The sequence below is a fragment of the Cetorhinus maximus genome, chromosome 7 (genome assembly GCF_964194155.1).
Source record: "Cetorhinus maximus chromosome 7, sCetMax3.hap1.1, whole genome shotgun sequence".
Taxonomy (NCBI): domain Eukaryota; kingdom Metazoa; phylum Chordata; class Chondrichthyes; order Lamniformes; family Cetorhinidae; genus Cetorhinus; species Cetorhinus maximus.
Genome location: NC_135885.1, coordinates 88,614,286 through 88,637,194, shown reverse-complemented (window position 1 = coordinate 88,637,194; position 22,909 = coordinate 88,614,286). Strand labels below are relative to the sequence as shown.

The 22,909-nt window shown below is 42.6% G+C and overlaps 1 protein-coding gene across 4 annotated transcripts in view; it reads right to left on the bottom strand.

The window, feature by feature from the left end:
* The window catches only part of yap1 (Yes1 associated transcriptional regulator), a 156,710-nt gene that overhangs the window by 98,229 nt on the left and 35,572 nt on the right, over positions 1 to 22,909 (bottom strand). Inside the window, exon 1 of one of the 4 annotated variants that reach the window (XM_078545825.1) lies at positions 11,971 to 12,017. The exons of the other annotated variants lie outside the window; for them this stretch is intronic. Within the exon in view, the coding sequence (XP_078401951.1) occupies positions 11,971 to 12,002 (32 nt within the window). The 5' untranslated portion in view covers positions 12,003 to 12,017. Of the gene's footprint in view, positions 1 to 11,970; positions 12,018 to 22,909 lie in introns of those variants that run through there. 4 annotated transcript variants of the gene reach the window in all.

Sequence of the window (22,909 nt, the reverse complement as noted above, 5' to 3'; positions counted from 1 at the left end):
CCAGGCAATGACCATCTCCAACAAGAGATAAATATAACCATCGCCCCTTGATGTTCAATAGCATTACCATTGTTGAATCCCCTATCAACTCCCTGGGGGAGTTACCATTGACCAGAAACTGAACTGGACTAGCCATATAAATACTGTGGCTACAAAGGCAGGTCAGAGGCTAGGAATCCTGTGAGAAGTAACTTACCTCCTGACTCCTCAAAGCCTGTCCACAATCTACAAGGCATAAGTCAGGAGTGTGATGCAATACTCTCCACTTGCCTGGGTGAGTGCAGCTCCCACAACACATGAAGCTTGACACCATCCAGGACAAAGCAGCCCGCTTGATTTACACCACATCCACAAATATTCACTCCCTCCACCACCAACACACGATAGTAGCAGTTTGTACCATCTACAAGACGCGCTGCCAGAATTCACCAAGTCTCCTTAGACAGCACCTTCCAAACCCACGGTCACAACCATCTAGAAGGACAAGGGCAGCAGATAGATAGGAACATCACCACCTGGAAGTTCCCCTCCAAGTCACTCGCCATCCTGACTTGGAAATATATTGTTCCTTCACTGTCGCTGGGTCAAAATCCTGGAACTCCCTTCCTAACAGCACTGTGGGTGTACTTACACCACATGGACTGTAGCAGTTCAAGGCAGCAGCTCACCACCACCTTCTGAAGGGCAACTCTGGATGGGCAATAAATGCTGTCCCAGCCAGCAACACCCACATCTCATGAATGTATTTTTAAAAATGGCCAAGTGGATGTAGCAGGGATTCAGAGAGATCTGTCCCAGTCGTGAACGGAGGACAAGAGGAGATATGACATATTTCAGAAAAAGTCTCAGGGCTTGTAGTGGGGTTAAGTTGATTCATAGACACAGAGTCAGCTTGAGGCATCGACAAAACAACTTTGGAGGTAGTCGTGGAAAGTCGATCAATTCAGGAGCTGTTTGAGGGGAGAAGAGTATATATGAATACAAATGAAGATTGTCTACTGAAAACAGAGCTAGGAAGAATGGACAGTCGACTTTGATCCAGGGCTGCAGCAGAGATGCACAGTGGTCTCAGAAGGCTAGTGCTACACTAAGATAAAAGCAAAAAAACTGCGGATGCTGGAAATCCAAAACAAAAACAAAAATACCTGGAAAAACTCAGCAGGTCTGGCAGCATCTACGGAGAGAAGCACAGTTAACGTTCCGAGTCCGAATGACCCTTCAACAGAACTAAGTAAAAATAGAAGAGAGGTGAAATATAAGCTGGTTTAAGGGGGGGTGGGACAAGTAGAGCTGGATAGAGGCCAGTGATAGGTGGAGATAACCAAAAGATGTCACAGACAAAAGGACAAAGAGGTGTTGAAGGTGGTGATATTATTTAAGGAATGTGCTAATTAAGGGTAGAAAGCAGGGCAAGCAAGATACAGATAGCCCTAGTGGGGGTGGGGTGGGGTGAAGGAATCAAAAAAGGCTAAAAGGTAGAGATAAAACAATGGGTGGAAATACATTTAAAAATAATGGAAGTAGGTGGGAAAAGAAAAATCTATATAAATTATTGGGGAAAAAAAAGGGGGGGAAATTGGAAAGGGGGTGGGGATGGAGGAGGGAGTTCATGATCTAAAATTGTTGAACTCAATATTCAGTCCAGAAGGCAGTAAAATGCCTAGTCGGAAGAGGAGGTGCTGTTCCTCCAGTTTGCGTTGAGCTTCACTGGAACAATGCAGCAGGACAAGGACGGACATGTGGGCATGAGAGCAGGGTGGAGTGTTGAAATCACAAGCGACAGGGAGGTCTGGGTCATGCTTGCGGACAGACCGAAGGTCTGCGTTTGGTCTCTCCAATGTAGAGGAAACCGCATTGGGAGCAACGAATGCAGTAGACTAAATTGAGGGAAGTGCAAGTGAAATGCTGCTTCACTTGTAAGGAGTGTTTGGGCCCTTGGACGGTGAGGAGAGGGGAAGTAAAGGGGTAGGTGTTGCGCCTTCTGCGGTTGCATGGGAAGGTGCTGTGGGAGGGGGTTGAGGTGTAGGGAGGAGTGGACCAGGGTGTCACGGAGGGAACGATCTCTGCGGAATTCCGCCAGGGGGGGTGAAGGGAAGATGTGTTTGGTGGTGGCATCATGCTGGAGTTGGCGGAAAAGGCGGAGGATGATCCTTTGAATGCGGAGGCTGGAGGGGTGATAAGTGAGGGCAAGGGGGACCCTATCATGTTTCTGGGAGGGGGAAGGTGTGAGGGTGGATGTGCAGGAGATGGGCCGGACACGGTTGAGGGCCCTGTCAACCACCGTGGGTGGAAAACCTCGGTTAAGGAAGAAGGAGGACATGTCAGAGGAACTGTTTTTGAAAGTCGCATCATCGGAACAGATGCGACAGAGGCGAAGGAACTGAGAGAATGGGATGGAGTCCTTACAGGAAGCGGGGTGTGACGAGCTGTAGTCGAGGTAGCTGTGGGAGTCGGTAGGCTTGTAATGGATATTGGTGGACAGTCTATCACCAGAAATTGAGAGAGAGAGGTCAAGGAAGGGAAGGGAAGTGTCAGAGATAGACCATGTGAAAATGATGGAGGGGTGGAAATTGGAAGCAAAATTAATAAATTTTTCCAGGTCCAGACGAGAGCATGAAGCAGCACCGAAGTAATCATCGATGTACCAGAGAAAAAGTTGTGGGAAGGGGCCGGAGTAGGACTGGAACAAGGAATGTTCCACATACCCCATAAAGAGACAGGCATAGCTGGGGCCCATGCGGGTACCCATAGCCACACCTTTTACTTGGAGGAGTTTAAGGAGAAATTGTTTAGTGCGAGAACAAGTTCAGCTGGACAGAGGAGAGTAGTGGTGGATGGGGATTGTTCGGGCCTCTGTTTGAGGAAGAAGTGGAGAGCCATCAGACCATCCCGGTGGGGGATGGAGGTATAGAGGGATTGGACGTCCATGGTGAAAAGGAGGCGGTTGGGGCCAGGGAACTGGAAATTCTTGACATGATGTAGGGTGTCAGAGGAATCACGGATGTAGGTGGGAAGGGACTGGACAAGGGGAGAGAGAATGGAGTCAAGATAGCAAGAAATGAGTTCCGTGGGGCAGGAACAGGCTGACACGATTGGTCTGCCGGGACAGTCCTGTTTATGGATTTTGGGTAGGAGGTAGAAGCGGGCCATCCGAGGTTGGGAGACTATCAGGTTGGAAGCTGTGGAAGGAAGATCTCCAGTGGAGATGAGGTCAGTAACAGTCCTGGAAATAATGGCTTGATGTTCAGTGGTGGGGTCATGGTCCAGGGGAAGGTAGGAGGAAGTGTCTGCGAGTCAACGCTCAGCCTCTGCCTCAATTTAGTCTACTGCATTCGTTGCTCCCAATGTGGTTTCCTCTACATTGGAGAGACCAAACGCAGACTGGGTGACCGCTTTGCAGAACACCTTTGGTCTGTCCGCAAGCATTACCCAGACCTCCCTGTCGCTTGCCATTTCAACACTCCACCCTGCTCTCATGCCCACATATCCGTCCTTGGCTTGCTGCATTTTTCCAGTGAAGCTCAACGCAAACTGGAGGAACAGCACCTCATCTTCCAACTAGGCATTTTACAGCCTTCCGGACTGAATATTAAGTTCAACAATTTTAGATCACGAACTCTCTCCTCCATCCCCACCCCCTTTCCGATTTTCCCCTCTTTTTTTTCCCCAATAATTTATATAGATTTTTCCTTTCCCATCTACTTCCATTATTTTTAAATGTATTTCCATCCATTGTTTTATCTCTCCCTTTTAGCCTTTTTTGATTCCTTCACCCCACCCCACCCCCACTAGGGCTATCTGTACCTTGCTCGTCCTGCTTTCTACCCTTAATTAGCACATTCCTTAGATAATATCACCACCTTCAACACCTCTTTGTCCTTTTGTCTGTGACATCTTTTGGTTATCTCCACCTATCACTGGCCCTCTATCCAGCTCTACTTGTCCCACCCCCCCTTAAACCAGCTTATATTTCACCTCTCTTCTATTTTTACTTAGTTCTGTTGAAGGGTCATTCGGACTCGAAACGTTAATTGTGCTCCTCTCCGCAGATGCTGCCAGACCTGCTGAGTTTTTCCAGGTATTTTTATTTTTGGTTTGGCTAGTGCTACATACTGGAGGCATGAGGGGCAGTGTGAATGAAATCCAAGCATCAAGAGCAGTGAATTCAGAAAACCAGGAGAGTGAAAGATAATCCACAAGATTAATGCAGATGAGGGAACTGGTCCAAGAAACTGCTACAGGGCAGCGAGGACCACAGGTGATCAGGAGTAGTTGGAATTTGAGCAACCAGTCCAACTTAGGGTGACAGTGAAGTCTGGAAGGACAAGTCAACTCAGCAATCACAGGAACCAAGCTAAAAGCAGAAATCATGCAAAGGATTAGAACCAGCAGGAAGAGATCAGTTAGCCGAAGAGTGCAGCATAACAAATACTGGAATGGGGCAGTTCAGAAGAGAATAGAACCTCAGTGGAAAACCACAATGGAGGTGTTCACAGTATAGAGTCAGCAGAGAAACAGATTTTGCCCCAGGAGAAAACAGATTTCTGCCCAGTACTTAAAAGCAACATCAGGAGAGGGTAATCCATTGATTGTAAATCACTTTGGGACTTTGAGGATGTGACATACTACATAAATGCAAGTTCTTCACAGCAGTCACTGTGACTCACAGGCAGCTTTGTGCAGTTACTCAAACAACGCTAGGTGGCAGTGCTAAAGGTCACAAACATGAACAATGTTTTTCTGCAACTACAATGATCTGTACATATTGTTTGTAGGCATAGAACTTCCTGGAACATTTGAGCATAACAGCAGCTCAAGAGTGAGACGCACTGCTTTTTTCTGCAGAAATTCATGCATAAATAATTAGTTATGCCAAAACATTGTTACATGTGTATTTCCTCAAAACTATGCACAGCTTCCGAGTTTGTACACTGAGGCCCCACTTAGCTCAATAACAAAGTCCCACCCCCAAGCAAAAGACTTGAAAATGAGATTCCTGTATTCCATGGCCTCACCCTTTCCATCTCTAATCTCTTCCAGCCTAAACCTCATATCTCCACTCCTATGCTTCTGGCCTCCTGAGCATCCCTGATTTTATGCTCCAATTCTTTCAACTGCCTGGGCCCCAAGCTCTGGAATACTTTCCCTAAACCTCTCCAACTCTCTACCTCGTTTCCCTCTAAGACGAACCTTAAAACATCTCTTTGACCAATCTTTATCATTTTGTCAAGTATCTTATCTGGCTTGATTTTATCTTCAAATATTTCTATGAAACACCTTGGGTCATTTTATTTTGTCAGAGGCGCTATGTAAATACATCTTATCTATGCTCGTTCTGAACAAGTGTAAATTTGTCCTCAAACTTTAAGGTGCAACAGAATCCAAAGTCACTATTGGGAGTTTTGTAGTGTTGCTTTAATTCCCAAAATAAAAAGTTATCCCTCTAATTGTTGAATGAAAGATAATTGAAAACACTTACATAAGGACATAAGAAATAAGAGTAGGCCGTTCGGCCCCTCAAGCCTGCCCTGCCATTCAATATCATGGTTGATCTGCCCCAGGCCTCAGCTCCTCTTTCATGCCAGCTCCTCACTGCCCTCAACTCCCTGATATTTCAAAAATCTATCAACCTCCTCTGTAAATACTTTGTTGGTTGAGAAACTGATAAATAACCCTGAATAAGTGCCATTCAAACAGACCTAGGGTAATTAAAGTTTCAATGGGTAACCCGTGTTTATTTAATCAGACTAGAGTTAGCAGGGAGCAAAGTTAATCAATGGCTGCTCCATCTTTGAATTTGGGATTTGGATTATTCATACATCTCCCAGATTCAAATGAGGAGTGCAAGAGGACATGCAGAGAGCAGCACCAGGCATAACGCTACAATACAGGACTACCTCCATGCTAAACAGCAGAAGCAGCATGCAATAGACAGAGCCAAGCAATCCCACAACCAACAGATCAGATCTAAGCTCTGCAGTCCTGCCACATCCTGTTGTTTAATTGACCACCAGCATTCGCAACTAACAGGAGGAGGCAACTCCACAAATATCCTCATCCTCAATGATGGGACAGCCAAGCACATCGAAAAAAAAAGGCTGAAGCATTGTAATAATCTTCAGCCAGAAGTGCTGAGTGGATGATTCATCTCTGCCTCCTCCCTTGGTCCTCAGCATCACAGATGTCAGTCTTCAGCCAATAACATTAGTTCCACGTGATATTAAGAAACGGCTGAAGGCACTGGATATTATAAAGACTATGAGCCCTGACAGCATTCTAGCAATAGTATTGAAGACCTGTGCTCTCGAACGAACTGTGCCCGAAGCCAAGCTGTTCCAGTACAGCTACAACACTGGCATCTACCTAGCAACGTAGAAAATTACTCATGTATGTCCGTTCCACAAAAAGCAGGACAAATCCAACCTGGCCAATTACCACCTCATCAGTCTCCTCTCCATCATCAGCAAAGTGATGGAAGAGGTTGTCGACAGTGTTATCAAGTGGCAATTACTCAGCAATAACCTGCTCACTCATGCTCCGTTTGAGTTCCACAAGGGCCACCAAGCTTCAGGCCTCATTACAGCCTTGGTCTGGAGACAAAGGAGCTGAATTCAAGAAGTGAGGTGAGAGTGACTGCCCTTGACATCAAGACAGCATTTGACCAAGTGTGGCATCAAGGAGCCCTAGCTAAACTGGGGTCAATGGGAATCGGGGGGCTCTCTGCTGGCTGGAGCCATACCTAGCACAATGGAAGATGGCTGTGGTTATTAGAGGTTAATAAACTCAGTTCTGGGTCATCACTGCAAGAGTTCCTCAGGATATTGGTCTAGGCCCAACCATCTTCAGCTGCCTCATTAATGACTTCCGTCATAAAGGTCAGAAGTGGGTATGTTTGCTGATGATTGCACAATGTTCAGCACCATTCACGACTCTTCAGATACTGAAGCAGTCCATGCCCATATGCTGCAAGATTTGGACAACATTCAGGTTTGGGCTAAAGTGTGGAATGAAATCTTACTTGCCACTTAAATGCCAGGCAGTGACCATCTCCAACAAGAGAGAATCTAACCATCTCCCCCTGACATTTAATGGAATTGCGTCACTGAATTCTGGGGGTTACCACTGACTAGAAACTGAACTGGACTAGTCATATAAATACTGTGGCTACAAAAGCAGGTCAGAGGCTGGGAATTCTGTGGCGAGTAGCTCACCTCCTGACTCTCCAAAGCCTGTCCACCATCTACAAGGCGTACAGAAGGAATACTCTCCACTTGCCAAATGAGTGCAGCTCTATTGGCACAAGCAGCTCGAGATCACCCAGGACAAAGCAGCCCACTTAACTGGCACCCCATCCACCACCTTAAGCATTCACTCCCTCCACCACCGACAAACAGTAGCAGCTGTACATACCATTTACAAGATGCCATGTGGCAATTCACCGAAGTTCCTTCAATACCACGTTCCAAATCCACAGCCTCTATATCACATAGATGGACAAGGGCAGCAGATGCATGGGAACACCACCACCTGCAAGTTTCCCTCCAGGCCACACATCATCCTGCCTTGGGATTATAATTCCTTCACTGTTGCTGGATAAAATCCTGGGATTCCCTTCCTAACAGCACTGTGGGTGTTCCAACACCACATTGCCTGAAGCGGTTCAAGAAGACAGCTCACCATCTCAAGGGCAATTAGGGATGGGCCATAAATGCTGGCCTAGCCAGGGAAGCCACAACCAGAGAATGAATAAAGAAAAACAATGTTAAAAGCACCTTTGTAAACAAGGACATTTCTTCAGGGGGAACCAAGAATTCCAAAGAGAGGATCGTTAACTCCATTAAAGATAAAAATTAGACATGCGGGCAGTCAGCAGTTCAGTTTGGGAACAGAGAATTGCAGCTCAGAGTCCAGGAAGCAAAAGAGATAAATGTTAGCCATTGCTGCAACTTGAGCAGAGAAAATACTAACTTTGTTTACAGTGTAGAATATGGTGGGTGCTCGCACTCAGTTTAGAGATACAGTTCATGGGGGAAGAGAGGCTGGAAGATTTGCCTAGCTTGGAGCAAAGAGAGAGAAGGGGGTTAAAAGAGATTTTCCTAACTGCAAGATCAGTATAGAATCTAGCGGAAATTTTGGTGCAATCTCCGCATAAGTGCGATCAAGAATTTCAGGTACAGTGGTATCTTTATTAATGTAAATTATGCAAGTAAATTTATGTTCCCATTCTGTGTCCCATGGCCAATAAACCAAACATCAGTCATAAAACAGATTATTGGACATAATGAATTATTGGATGTATTGAAAATATTGCTAGCAGCTAACACTGAACATTGTATACTAGTTGCTGGCACAGACAAGTATGGAGGAGAGATCAGTGGGTCACATGACTGTAGTGCCAATTGCGATGGCTGACCAGTCAAAGAGCTGAGCTGATCCAGCAACCAAGAAGCCGCAGGGTGGTGGCAGTGGCGAAACATTTGAAACTCACGGGGACCCGAAGGGGGCCACAGACTCCTGGTTTAACAAAGGAACTGGCTAGTTGGCGCATCAAGTCTATACTAAATTTTTCTCCCCCTCCCCCACCGAAGTACAGAATAATCTCACTTTCCTCCTTACTCCCCATATGCTACTATAGGGAAATAATGTATATCATGACAGGTTTAAAATGTTTTGAATGTCTCTGCATCTTAACCCCACCCCATCATATTCCCTCTGCAATGGGATCATCACCATGCAAAGTAACCACAGCAAATTCTGGATTAATATGTGGCCACCAGGCACTGGTAGATCCCCACCCAATCAGAGTAGGGAGAGGAGTTTTTGTTGCCTAGTTTCAAAGGAATGTTGACTATAATTCACTCTGCTAAAGGCAGGAAATAACTTGCATTTACACACCTTTCATGTGTTCAGGGTGTCCAAAATTGAAGTACAGCAGCCAATTTGTGCCCAACATGTTCAGTGGGTCTTTGTGCTGGTTGGGGAAGGAATATTGGTTCGAAAGCATCACCCCAAGATCTTTTACACCCAGGTGAACAGTTTAGGAGGAGGAAAACAAAACACAAGAGGACGTACCAGCATGTGTCAGTAAGTCAGCAGCGGATTGGTTCATGGAAGGCAGCCCATCAGCAATACAACAATCCTTCAGAACAGCAATGGAAAGTCAGCCTAGATTATGCGCTTAATGCTGTGGGCATTTGAAACAAACGGTAAGTACTACCAACCGAGTCAAACGCACATTTTGTAAAAGGAATGTTAAGCAAGCCCTTATAAATGCCATCTATAAAAAAGGTTTCAATTGAAGGTGTTTGGCAGCAATCAAAATCTTATTGGCTTTCAGAAGTGCATCAAGACATGAGGGAAATTTTCTATTCCATATCGGCAAGACCATAAATTGAGTTTCACCTACTGTGCTGATAAATTAATCCATGAAGCCAAAAAAGCATTTATCTTTTTTTTAAAAAGCAGAGCAGGATTTGTCAAAAAACGCCTCTGTGCCTCATTTTCTGAGAATGGCTTTATCAAATACACTTAAGCGCTGTTAGTTAAATACTGAAACTGTGGTCAAGTTCATATTAACCGCAAGGCAAGAAATCTCCCTTTTTAAAAAAAATCCATTAGAGCTTTGTTTGTGTAATCGCTTGGTGACTGTCCAGTCTTGTTCTCAGCTTGCAGTGAAGACAGGCCCTGACTCAGCATTTCCGACAAACAAAGGCCATTTGCTTTCATGCTTACTGTTTTCGCTTTGCTGATCAAAGAGCTGCCAATTTTTCTTTTCCCCTTCACCATTAGTCTCAGGGAAAAAAAAGCTCAAACTTGATGGGGGCCCCTTCAGGAAAGGGTCGCAGAGGTCAAAATCAGAGCCTGCTCATGTGGTTTCATTGGCCTATTTCCCTGCAGCTATTTCTCTCTTCCCATCCCCTCTTATTTACTTGCCCTGCCAGGAGTTTGCTGGTTATAGAAACTAAAAGAATAAAAGCTTTATACAGGGAAGTTTTGCCAGTGACATTAAAAACAGGGAGTTAAGAGTATTGTAACTGCTAGGTACTCCATCATTAAACATTTAATTGGACTCTGGATGTTTTCAGCAAATCTCCATTTAAAAACATGCTTTGAGAAGAATGCATCAAGACAAAACTTAAAACCCTTCAGCTGGCCTCAACTTCAGTCACCCCAAGTTAACAAAATGGGATTATATTAAATAATTAAAATCTCGCACATCTTCCATTAGGTTTATGGAACGAACTGCTGACTCACCAAGGCATGCCCACGCCAAGGATTTCTTTCTTCAATTTGTGCCTTGAAGCAAATTATGTTCCTGTGCCTACATAATGTGTAGGGGGAAGGGAGTGAAGATGGGAACTATTCCATAACACAAGTTGTTTGGGCTTGTACATAAAACAAAGTTGAAGAGAAACTGCAACATTTCAACAAAATAACCATCAGACCCAGTACCTTATTCCCTAGTTCTGATTAATGTGTGACTATTTAACCACTTTCAACGTCATAAATCAAAAACATTTATTCATTAACTATCTGTTTTTGTTTTCAAAACAGCAGCTTTCCTCAACTTGTTTGATTTACTGAATGGTCCTGATTATGGAACAATGATTTAATGACAACCTACTATCAGCAACCCTTGAAAGATGGCAGGACAAAGCCACTTGACTTGCCTTTACTCTGAAATGTTAATTTACATTATGCATACTAGATCCAGTAGAATTAGGACAGGAATAAATCTGCAATCCTGTTCAATAAAACTTAATCACAATAGCACATACATGATTGTTCTCTTTTGTGAGTGTTCCCTGTAGCTCAGCGGTGAGCACTGTTGCCCGAAACAGAAGGTTGTACCTGTAAATCCCACTCCATAGGCTTGAGCACAAAAACTGATGCTGGCACTCAGTGCAGTACTGAGTTAAATAGTTAAACTGAAACCCTATCTGCCTTCTCAAGTGGACGTAAAAGATCCTATGGCAATATTTTGAAAAGGATGGGAGTTACCCCAGTGTCTTGGCCAATATTTATCCCTCAATCTGTTGTTCAGTGATGTTGATTATCTGGTCATTATCACACTGCTGTTTATGGGAGCTTTCAATCCCCAATTGTCAAATTAGCATGGATTCAGGGGAAAGACTAATAAAAGATTTGTTTTGATGGGAGGGCATGGGATGGGGAAGAGGAGAGAAAAAAAAACTGGGTTCAGAAACTTATTTTCTTAAAACTGAAACGTATGTTTTTATGTACAGCATTTTGGTGCCTTAAGTTAGATGGATTTGCATGAACAGAGTTGCTTTTGTTTAAGCTGCCTACTTTGTTAAGATGACTGAACAGTTGTCCTTAACGAATACACTGGTATACAGTGGACAAACTAGTGCAAATCTAGAAGAATTATACAAACATTCATATCAATTTACCCCAAACAACACTTCTGCCAAGATATATCCAGTGATGGTTTTCATCAGTCTTTGGCAACCAAAGATGGTGGTGTGTAATAAGTTGAGTGCTCCGTTTATCTGGACAGACCAACAAAAGCCACATTGAGTTATAGCAGTTTTCTAATTACTAGATTGTACATTGTGAATCATTACTTTCACATGCAATTGACTGTATGCTTGTCCAGTACTATTTATAATTTTTAATCAGCCTAGCAATATAACTTGATAGAAAGGGAGTATAACTAGAAAGGGTGCATAACTAGCACAAAACCTACGCCACAGTGGTGTTTCCATTAGTCTAAGATTTGTTCAGGCACCAAATAGAGAAAATAGAGAAAATTACTTAATACCAAGTGGATACCACTAGTTAGATACCAAAGAATCAACTCCAGCATAAATTACAGCAGGTGTCCTTGTTCACTATGACATTTATACATACAATGTTATACTGCTATAAGCTCAATATGGCTTTATGAACTACAAAAAGTCGCTAATCTAACTCATCTATAATTTGTTTAAAAATGTAAAAACATACCCTGGAAAATGTGCCCTCAAGGGCACTTCCATTAAACTCCCATTCTCTGAAGGACATATAATTCAGACAATCCGATATTATAGTCCTTCAGATGGACTCAAAAACTAAAGGCACCGCAAGTTTTTTTTTTTAAAATGCACTCAGCAGCTGTATGTGTCATAGGAAAAACTTTCAACCTTTATAGTCAGACAGGAAAATCAACAGTTAAACAGATTTTCCAGCCTGGATGTAAACAGTACTATTATCAGTCTTTTTCAGCCAGCATTCTCCAATAAACTGGGAGGATAAGGCTCTGTGGTGGTTTAGCTAATCAGAATCCAAGCCAATTTTTGAAGTAAAGGAAACAAGCTTTCAGGACAGCAGCAGGGTTCTCCTTCAGCACATCCGGCCCAATGTACTGTTTGTTGGGTTATCTCCATTGAAGCTGAAGTAAATTTCCAAAAAGTCATCAAACCTTCTCATTTAAAATCAATACTGCACTGGACCTTTGATTTTATCCCTCGCAGTCCCTTTTCTATTGTCATGTATGGTCCCTCCTTTTAAATGTTCCTCACTTAGCAAGGCAAATTGGCAGCCTGTTCTCAGGCCAATGCCTTGGAAGATTTATCAGCTTCCAGTTGAGCAAGAACAGCCTTGTTACTCCACTTCAGACTCCTCCCCCACCCCAACCGCCGTCCCTGCACGAAAGTAAAGCATTGTGCTCACGACTTCCAATTTCTCCTTATTCTGAAGGCAGTGCACTAATTTATGAATATTCGCAACTTAAAATACATACAATAAAAGATGACTAGATTTACAGGCACATTGTGTCAAACAGAACAAAAAGGGTTGCAAGAGCCTATTAGAAACAGCAAGTTAATCCAGAATAAGTTTGACAGCATGGCATCCCTTCAGCACTCAGCTTCATTATCTTTAAATTATAAGATGTGCCTATTCAACAAGTCCTTGAGGCAGCCCAAGATTTGAAACTCACCATGTAGGAAATTACAGGTCACAATACCTTACATGATATTCAGCATGAACATATCATACCTTTAGAATCAGAGCTGCAGTGTGGCACTCCATTAGCATGTGCAGCCACAGGTGTGAAAGGGGCAATTATAGGAATTGCAGTGATGTTTTAGTCAACTAATCTTTAAGCTAAATTGTTTTACCCCTTTGCTCCAAACAAAAAAAATTAAAAATTACCTTCTTTAATTTCTCAGTAAACCTTCCAGGCCTTTATCTACAATGACAAAGCTTACATCAATTATGTGCCATTTCAACATAAATTTCTAGGAGTGAACATTTTACAACTAGAAGGTTTGTTTGGTTTATCTTTGAGCTTGATGGCAGGCAAAAATATCTCAGCATGGTTTTGTTATATCAAAAAATCTAGCAGAACCTCATCTCCTGGCCAAAATATCTCAGAACAATCCATTTACCTATGCTTACATTTGAAAAGGGCTGAGCATTACAATTTTGCAGACAACTGGTGTTAAGTAATAATGTGCCACTGCTGAATGCTTGGTCCACATCACTAGAATTTTATTACAAGTTGGAGATATGCATGTTGTACGAAGCGGTTTGATACGAAATGGATAATCTGCTTTATTTCACAGAAAATTGAATATGAAACAATTACATGAAAATAAAAGTTCCAGTTCCAAAGAAGTCGTATTGAACTTAAAACGCTAATTGTTTCTCTCTTCACAGATGCTGCCAGACCTGAGGTTTTTTCCAGCACTTTTTATTTTTATTATCAAATAATTACAATTAGACTCATTGCATTCAGTATGACTTATCTTTATACAACAGTGAATAAATAAATACATCTAATTCTCCTACATCAATAGGTCATTTTACTTGGCTTAAATATGACTTCTAACTGCCCTCCAAGATTTCTAATCTCTTTGGCAAAAGCAGTCATAACTTTCTCTTTAAAAAGGTGACTGACTGCCTATGTCTACATCTGTGACCCCTTTTCAAACAGATTAGTAATCACTGACATAATCTAAATTATTAATATTCACAATATGAAAGTGCTGCTATAAAGAGCATTTTTAAGAAAATAGGTGTTTACAAAACAGGTATGAGTGCAGTGTATTTGCACCTTATTTTTCACTAAAGAGTTGTCTACCCTTGGCAGAAGCACAGAGAGCACATTAAAAGAGCAAGGAGAGTAGAGCCTGCCTCCAGCTGCTGCTCACTTGCTTACTCTTTACCAGGGCATGCTGGGCAATTGCCCATGTGCAAAGCCTCTGTGGACACCCAGTTTGAGGACCGTGGCCTTTTTCTACCATAGGCTGACAAAAATTTTCTAACAGTGCACTTGAGGTGTTTTCCAATTACTGAGATAAACCAACCAATTGATTATTGTGCATAAGCTTTGAGGGATTGAGTGGTGGTGGGGAGAGTAGCTAAAGTGAGTGTTGACCCTTAGAGGATAAGGCTGGAGGAATTAATGGGAAACAAGCAATGGCAGACACTTCGAACAAGTACTTTGTGCCTGTCTTCACTGTAGAAGACACAAAAAGCATCCAAAGAATATAAAATCAAGAGGCAGAAGGGAAGTAAAAACAGAGAAACGTAAAACAATCACAATCACAAAAGAAAAAAGTACTGAGAAAACTACTGGCACTAAAGGCTGACAAGTCCCCTGGACCTGAAGGTCTGTACCCTAGCATTTAAAAGGAGTGGTTGCAGAGATAGAGATGCATTGGTTGTAATCTTCCAAATTTCCCTAGCTTAGAGATCAAGGTAGGAGGGAAACAAATTAGGAAGCCAAAAGCCATTTAGCCTAACATGTGTCATTGGGAAAATGCTGGAATTCATTTAAGAGGTAACAGGACATTTAAAAAAAATCATAACTCAAGCGTTCAAAGCTGTGGTGTGCTCCTCGTGCTCCATGTGGGAATCCGGGGACATTTCCAGTGCCTGGGACCAGCAACTGTGCAGGGAATGTGTCCAGCCACAGCTCCTGGAAGCTCAGGTTTCAGAGCTGGTACGGGGGCTGGGGACACTGTGGAGCATCCGCGAGTCTGACAGCATCATGGATAGCACGTTTAGAGGGGTGGTCACACAGGAGCTGAAGGGACATGAGGAAGGGAATGGGTGACCACCAGGCAGTCCAAGAGAAACAGGCAGGTAGTTCAGGAGTCCCCTGGGGTCCCACTCGCAAATCGGTATTCCATTTTGGAGGCTGATGAGGGCGCTAGTTCCTCCAGGGAGTGCAGACAGAGCCAAGCTTCTGGCACCACAAGCAGCCTATCTGTACAGGAGGAGAGGAAGAGAGGAAGAGTGATAGGGGATTCTATAGTCAGGGGAACAGATAGGCGCGACTGTGGCCATCAACGTGACTCCAGGGTGGTGTGTTGCCTCCCTGGTGCCAGGGTCCAGGATGTCACTGAACAGCTGCAGGGCATCCTGAAGGGGGAGGCTGATAAGGCACAGGTCATGGTACATGTTGGTACCAATGACATAGGTAGAGGGATGAGATCTTGATTCAAGAATTCAGGGAGTTAGGCAGTAGACTAAAAAGCAAGACCTCTCGAGTTGTAATCTCTGGATTGCTCCCACTGCCACGTGCTAGCGAGCTCAGAAATAGGAGAATAGCGCAGATGAATACGTGGCTTAAGAGTTGGTGCAGGAGGGAGAGTTTTAGATTCCTGGATCACTGGGACTGTTTCTGGGGAAGATGAGACCTGTACAAACAGGACAGTCTACATCTGAACCAAAGCGGGACCAACATCCTTGTGGGTGGGTTTGCTGGTGCTGTTGGGAGGAATTTAAACTAATTCGACAGGGGGAGGGGACACAGAATGTTAGCAGAATAGGGACACATCATAATACAGAAAAACAATCAAGTCAGAGGGAGTACAGCTGCATTAAGTTTCACGTCAGGCAAGGCTGGATGGCCTCTACTTTATTGCCAGGAGTATTACAGGTAAAAAGGATGAGTTAAGGGTGAGGATTGACACATGGAATTGTGATATAGTAGCCATCTCTGAGACGTGGTTGAGGGAGGGGCAGGATTGGCAGCTCAACATTCCCGGATATAGAATCTTCAGGCAAGACAGGGGAGGCAGTAAAAGAGGAGGAGGCATTGCATTATTTGTTAAGCAGTCAGTTACTGCAGTAAGGAGAGATGAGATCTTGGAGGGGGCATCAAATGAAGCTTTGTGCGTCGATCTTAGGAATAAAAAAGGGGCAGCCACATTGCTAGGTGTTTATTATAGACCCTCAGATAGCCAGCAGGAAGTTGAGGAGCAAATAAGTGCACAATTTGCAGAGGTGTGTAAAAATAACAATAGGGTAATTATATTAGGTGATTTCAACTTTTGCAACATTAATTGGGATAGACATAGTGTTAAGGGCTTGGATGGAGTGAATTTCTTGAAATGTGTATAGGAGAACTTTTTAGGTCAATATGTAGAGGGTCCAACAAGGGACGGCGCAGTGTTGGACCTAATTCTGGGGAATGAAGCTGGATGGGTGGCTGAGCTGGTGGTGGGGGGCATTTTAGTGATAGCGACCATAATTTAAGTTTGTTATGGACAAAGAAATAGACAAGTTGCAAAAAAATGTTTTGGATTGGGGGAGAGTGGATTTTAGTAAAATAAGGCTGGATCTGGCCAAGGTAGACTGGGAACAGCTACTTGTGGGGAAATCTACAGAGGAGCAGTGGGAGGGGGTGTTCAAAAAAGAAATGGGGAGGGTATAGGCTCAACATGTTCCCTCTAGGGTGATAGGAAGAAGTAACAAGCCCAGAGAACCATGGATGACCAGAGATATTCAGGTTACGATCAGAAGGAAAAGAGGCTTTTAGCAGGTACAAGGGAAGCAAATCAGCGGAGGCATTAGTGGAGTACAGAAAGTGCAGGGTGGAGCTTAAGAAAGCAATTAGGAGAACAAAGAGGGGATATGAGAAAGCTCTGGCTGGTAAAAGTAGGGAAAATCCCAAGATATTCTGTAAGTATATCAATGGGAAGAGGTTAACCAGGGTAAGAGTAGGGCTCATAAGGGACCAAGGGGGCAATCTATGGGTGGCGCTAGATTACATCACTAGAGTGTTGAATGAATACTACACAGCCGTCTTCACCCAAGAGAATGAGGATGAAGGTATCGAAATCGGGGAGAGAGACTGCAAGGTTCTTAAGCAAATTGATATAGGGAGTACAAGGTATTGGAGGTGTTGGCAGGCTTAAAAAAGTGGACAAATCTCCAGGTCCGGATGATTTGTGCCCCAGGCTGCTGAGGGAGGCAAGGGAGGAGATCGCAGGGGCTCTGACCCAAGTTTTTAATTCCTCTCTGGCCACGGGGGAGGTGCCAGGGGACTGCAGAACAGCTTATGTTGTTCCGCTATTTAAGAAGGGTTGTAGAGATAAGCCAGAGAACTACAGGCCAGTGTAGTCAATGGTGGGGAAACTATTGGAGAAAATTCTGAAGGAATGTATCTTCACTTGGAGAGGCAAGGTTTGATCAGGGATAGTCAGCATGGCTGTGTCAGAGAGAGGTCATCCTAACAAATTTGACTGAATTTTTTGAGGAGGTGACCAGGTGTGTAGATGAGGGTAGTGCAGTTGATGTAGTTTATATGGATTTCAGCAAAGCCTTTGACAAGGTCCCACATGGGAGACTTATAAAGAAGGCAAATACACATTGGATACAGGGTAATTTGATAAGGTGGATTCAAAATTGGCTTAGTTGTAGGAGACAGAAGGCTGCTTCAGTGACTGGAAGCCAGTGCACAGTGGCATATCACAGGGATCTGTGCTGGGTCCCCTATTATTCATCATTTATATAAACGGCATAAACGACAATGTGGGAGGTAGGGTTAGTAAGTTTGCAGATGACACAAAGATTGGCCGGGTGGTTAACAGTGAGGTTGAGTGTCTTGGGCTACAGGAAGATATAGACAGGATGGTGAAATGGGCAGATAAGTGGCAGATGGAATTTAACCCTGAAAAGTGAGAGGTGATACACTTTGGAAGGAGTAATTTGACAAGGAAGTATTCAAAGAACAGCATGACACTAGGAAGTTCTGAGGAACAAAGGGACCTAGAAGCGTGTGTCCATAGATCTCTGAAGGCGGAGGGGCATGTTAGTGGGGTGGTGAAAAAGGCATATGGGACATTTGCCTTTATCAATCGAGGCATAGATTACAAAAGTAGGGAGGTCATGTTGGAGTTGTCTAGAACCTTGGTGAGGCCACAGCTGGAGTACTGTGCCCAGTTCTGGTCGTCACATTATAGGAAGGATGTGATTGCACCGGAGGGGCTGCAGAGGAAATTCACCAGGGTGGTGCCTGGGATGAAACATTTAAGTTATGAAGAGAGGTTGGATAGACTTGGGTTGTTTTCGTTGGAGCAGAGAAGACTGATGGACGACCTGATCGAGGTGTCCAAGGTTATGAGGGACATGGACAGGATGAATAGGGAGCAGCTGCTCCCCTTAGTTGAAGAGTCAGTCACAACGGGGCATAAGTTCAAGGTGAGAGGCAGGAGGTTTAGGAGGGACGTGAGGAAAAACGTTTTTACCTAGAGGGCGGTGAGGGTCTGGAATGCGCTGCCTGGGAGGCTGGAGGCAGGGTGCCTCACATCCTTTAAAAAGTACCTGGATGAGCACTTGGCATGTCATAACATTCAAGGCAATGGGCCAAGTGCTGATAAATGGGATTAGGTAGGTAGGTCAGGTGTTTCTCACGTGTCGGTGCAGACTTGATGGGCTGAAGGGCCTCTCCTCCATTGTGTGATTCTGTGATTACACAAGGAGACAGAGTCAACATGGTTTTGTGAAGGGAAATCATATTTCACTGATTATAGTTCTTTGAGGATGTATCAAACAAGTTGGATAAAGGGGAGCCAGTAGACGTGATGTATTTGGATTTCCAAAAGGCATTTAATAAGGTGACACAAAAAGGTTACTGCACAAATAAGAGTTCATGGTTTTAGGAGTGATATATTAGCATGGATAGAGGACTGGCTAATTAACAGGAAACAGTTGGGATAAATGGGTCATTTTCAGATTGGCAAACTGTAACGAGTGAAGTGCCACAGGGTTAAGTGCTGTGGCCTCAACTATTTACAATCTTATATTAATGACTTGGATGAAGGAACCGACTGTCTTCTAGCTAAATTTACTGACGATATCAAGACAGGTAGGAAAGCCAAGTTGTGAGGAGGGCACAGCCTGCAAAGAGATGCAGATAGGTTAAGGAGGGAAAAAAATGGCAGATGGAGTACACTGTGGGAAAATGTACGATTGTCCACTTTGGTAGGAAGAATAGAAAAGCAGAATATTATTTAAATGGAGAGAGGTTGCTGCATTACAGAAGGATCTGGCTGTCCTTCTACATGAAGCACAGAATGGTTGCATGCAGGTACAGCACGTATTAGGAAGGCAAATGGAATGTTGGCCTTTATTGCAAGAGAGGTGGAGTTTAAAAGTAGGGAAGTCTTACTACAACTGCACAGGGCATTGGTGTGACTACACCTGGCGTAGCGTGTACAGTTTTGGTCTCCGTACTTGAGGGACTTATTTGCATTGGGAGCAGTTTAGAAGGTTCACTAGGTGAATTCCTGGTATGAAGGGGTTGTCATATGACGAAAGGTTGAGCAGGTTGGGCCTACATTCATTGGAGTTTAGAAGAATGAGGTGATCTTATTGAAACAAAAGATTGGAGGGGGCTTAACAGGATCAATGATGGGAGGATGTTTTCTTCTGTGGGGGCACAATTTTATAAAATAAGGGGTCTCTCATTTATGACAGATGAGAAGCAATTTCTTCTCTCAGAGGGTCTTTAGTCATTGGAATTGTCTTCCCCAGAGAGCAGTGCAGGCTGGGTCATTGAATGTATTCAAGGCCGGGTTGATCAGATTTTTGATCTGCAGCGGAGTCAATGGTTATGGGGAGCAGGCAGGGAAGTAGAGTTAAGGCTACAACCAGGTCACTCATGATCTCATTCAATGGCAGAGCAGGCTTGATGGACCAAATGGCCTACTCCTGCTCCTATCCAGACAGGAAGAGTCTGCAACTGCATCCACTCTAAAATTTGTCTAATTCCTACTACAAATTTTTAATTTATATCTGCTGCATTATAAATGCGTGTCATTGTAGACTTTGAGCAGAGATGCATATAAGAAAAGTCAGCATATCAAAGCAGGGAGGTAAAAATATTCACATTAGTATTGATAATTCTGCAAAAGTCTGCCATTATTTTGTTTGATAAATGAAGTAAATTATTCTGATTGGCAATTTTAAACGGATTAATATTAACAGTCCTTAAATAAGTATTTTTCTCTACTTCCATCTAACTACTCTCTTCATCCATAAATTATAACTCCAGCACACAAATATATGGAAACAAAGAACACGAGCAGACAATTCAGGTCCAAGATGATTGATGGATTTCTTACACAAACCAGACTATAAACCAGAAATATGGTTTCCAATGCTTTATTAAAAAAAATTAATTTGAAAGTTCACCTATACCTTTATTGGCAAATGGTTAAGAGCTTTTTACATTCAAATTCCAAAATAGAGTGTTTCTACACTAAATTGGTTTCGGAACATTTCTGAACCTTGTCTCAACTAACTATGATTCCAACAGTTCATTCATATTTGAAGTATTAGCAGTAGCACAATAAAGCATTTATATAGTGCCTTTCATTACCTCCAGACATTTATAGCCAATGAAGTTCTGCTTTAATGTAGGAAAGAAGGCAGCCAATTTGCACACACCAAGTTCCCACAATCAGTAATGTGATTGTTTTCAGGTAACATGTTTTTGTTGATTGAAATATTGGCCAGGACACCAGGGAGACCCTTTTCTTCAAAAGCAGCCATGGAATCTGTTACACCTTCCTGAGGGGCTAGACGGACTTCAGTTTAATAACTCACTGAAAGAAAACACCTCAGACACTGCAGCACTCCTTCAGTGCAGTACTGGAGTGTCAGCCCAAATTTTACACTCAAGTCTCTGGAACGGGACTTGAACCCACAATCTTCTGACTCAAGAGACAAGTGTGTTAGCAGCTGAGCCATGGCTAATACTTGACAATTACGTGTCCTACATTTTCCAGGACATTTTTTACATTTGTTCAGCTAAACAACAAAAAGGTGACTCCAATATTTACATAGGTGTTAAAATACCACAAGGCAGAAACAGAATTGTTGACTTTACTTATAATCACCATATACTTGCAGGAGCTCGCCAGCTTGTTGTACTGTAATTAAATATGGGCCTTTTTATGAGTGGCAAATAGGGATAACAGGGCCAACTATGGAATATAATAGGTTTAGCACAACCATGGATACTTTGAAGAATTTTTTTTTTTTTAAAAACCACCCTAAATGGAATTTAGAATTGAACAAATATCTGAAGTAAATGCTTCCTGACATTATTTGTACTTTTGGTTTTATTTTACAAGAGGCACACAAACATTTCTGGGGCTGTGGTGAAAATGTGCCATTTGGTTGAAATAGGATAATAGAATTTTGTATATACAGAGGAACAGAAACGCTAGAAACGAGAAACTTGAACTGAAATTCAGCCAATCATGCTTATGTTGGCTTCTTGAAAGAGCCAACCCATTTGTCCCACTCTCCTGCCCTTCCCCAAAGGCCTAAAAATGTTATTGCATCTTAATGCAGACAGGAGAAATCAGTTGCTAATTTATAAAGTATCCAAGGTTAAGATTTTTGAAAAAAGCAACCTTTCAGCATGATTTCTGGCTGCAACAGAAGTTAAATATTTCCTTATACTCAAGTTATTAATTAAACCGTTCACTTCTGAAGCTGTTCTAACTTTTTCAAGGACATCAGTCACTCAACAATCAAGTCACCAGCATTCAGATTTAGAGACCAAAGACTACATAGTTTAATTCAAGTGCTGACTGAAACTAAGAGAGACATGGATATTTTGTTTTTTTGAACAAATTTGTACAGGGAGTTGTTTTTGAAGACCCTCAACAACATAAGAAAATCCCTAGATGTTACTATAGGTATGCTATCCCAAAATAAACACAGAAGCAAGTCGTAAGAGCTTAATATCAAGACACAGCAATAACTATGAAAACATAGCACTGCTTTACTGCAGTTAAAGCCAGAAAGGCCTTGTAAAATTAATTTTAAACTGTACAGGCTCTATCACAAAGCTTTTTCTGTGCTTTGGCAATAAAACAGCTATAAAATAAATTTATATTGTGGACATTTATCGAACCACAGCTTTCCTTACACTTGACCAGTTTATAGCAAACTTTATTTATCCAAATAAAGAAAAATCCCTGTTAACATAATTACAAATGGATTTTAAGTTCAGGGTTTTAATTATTGTTTCCATGACCTTTGCTGTACAAAGTCAGGAAATATAAAAGGCTGGACAATTCCCATCAACAATGGAAATCACAAAAATTCTGGAGGTATAAGGAGGGTTAATATAAGTCCCTCTGAGATCACGTTTCCTCTGCAGCTTGTGACAGATCATATTTTCCATTAGACTATAACATTAGTAAAATTGACAGTTTAGTTACAGAATTTGCAAGAGCATTAAGAGAAATTGTTTTTTTATTACATAATGATTTAAAAGTCAACATTTCAGATTTATTAAGAAAAAGTTTTGATATTTGGCACTTCCAAATTCCATTTTAAAGTAATAACAATGGTTCAGTGATAAGGGCACTGAATTTCCTTTGTACCTTTCAAAGACCAGGACTTATTTTCCATTACTTAATCTCTCCACAGAGCTGATGCAAACTATTTAGTGGTAGTCAATAAAATGGTAACCAAGATGTGGAATGGAATAGAGAAAAATCTCTCCTGTTCCTCAAGAGGAGGAATTAGTTTCCACAGAATTTAAGTTACATACTAACAAATGCCCGTGCAATGTGTGTCTAGCTTTGTATGCTAGATCAACTTTATTGTACTGTTGTAGCCTAAATATAAAACAGCAGAAATGGTT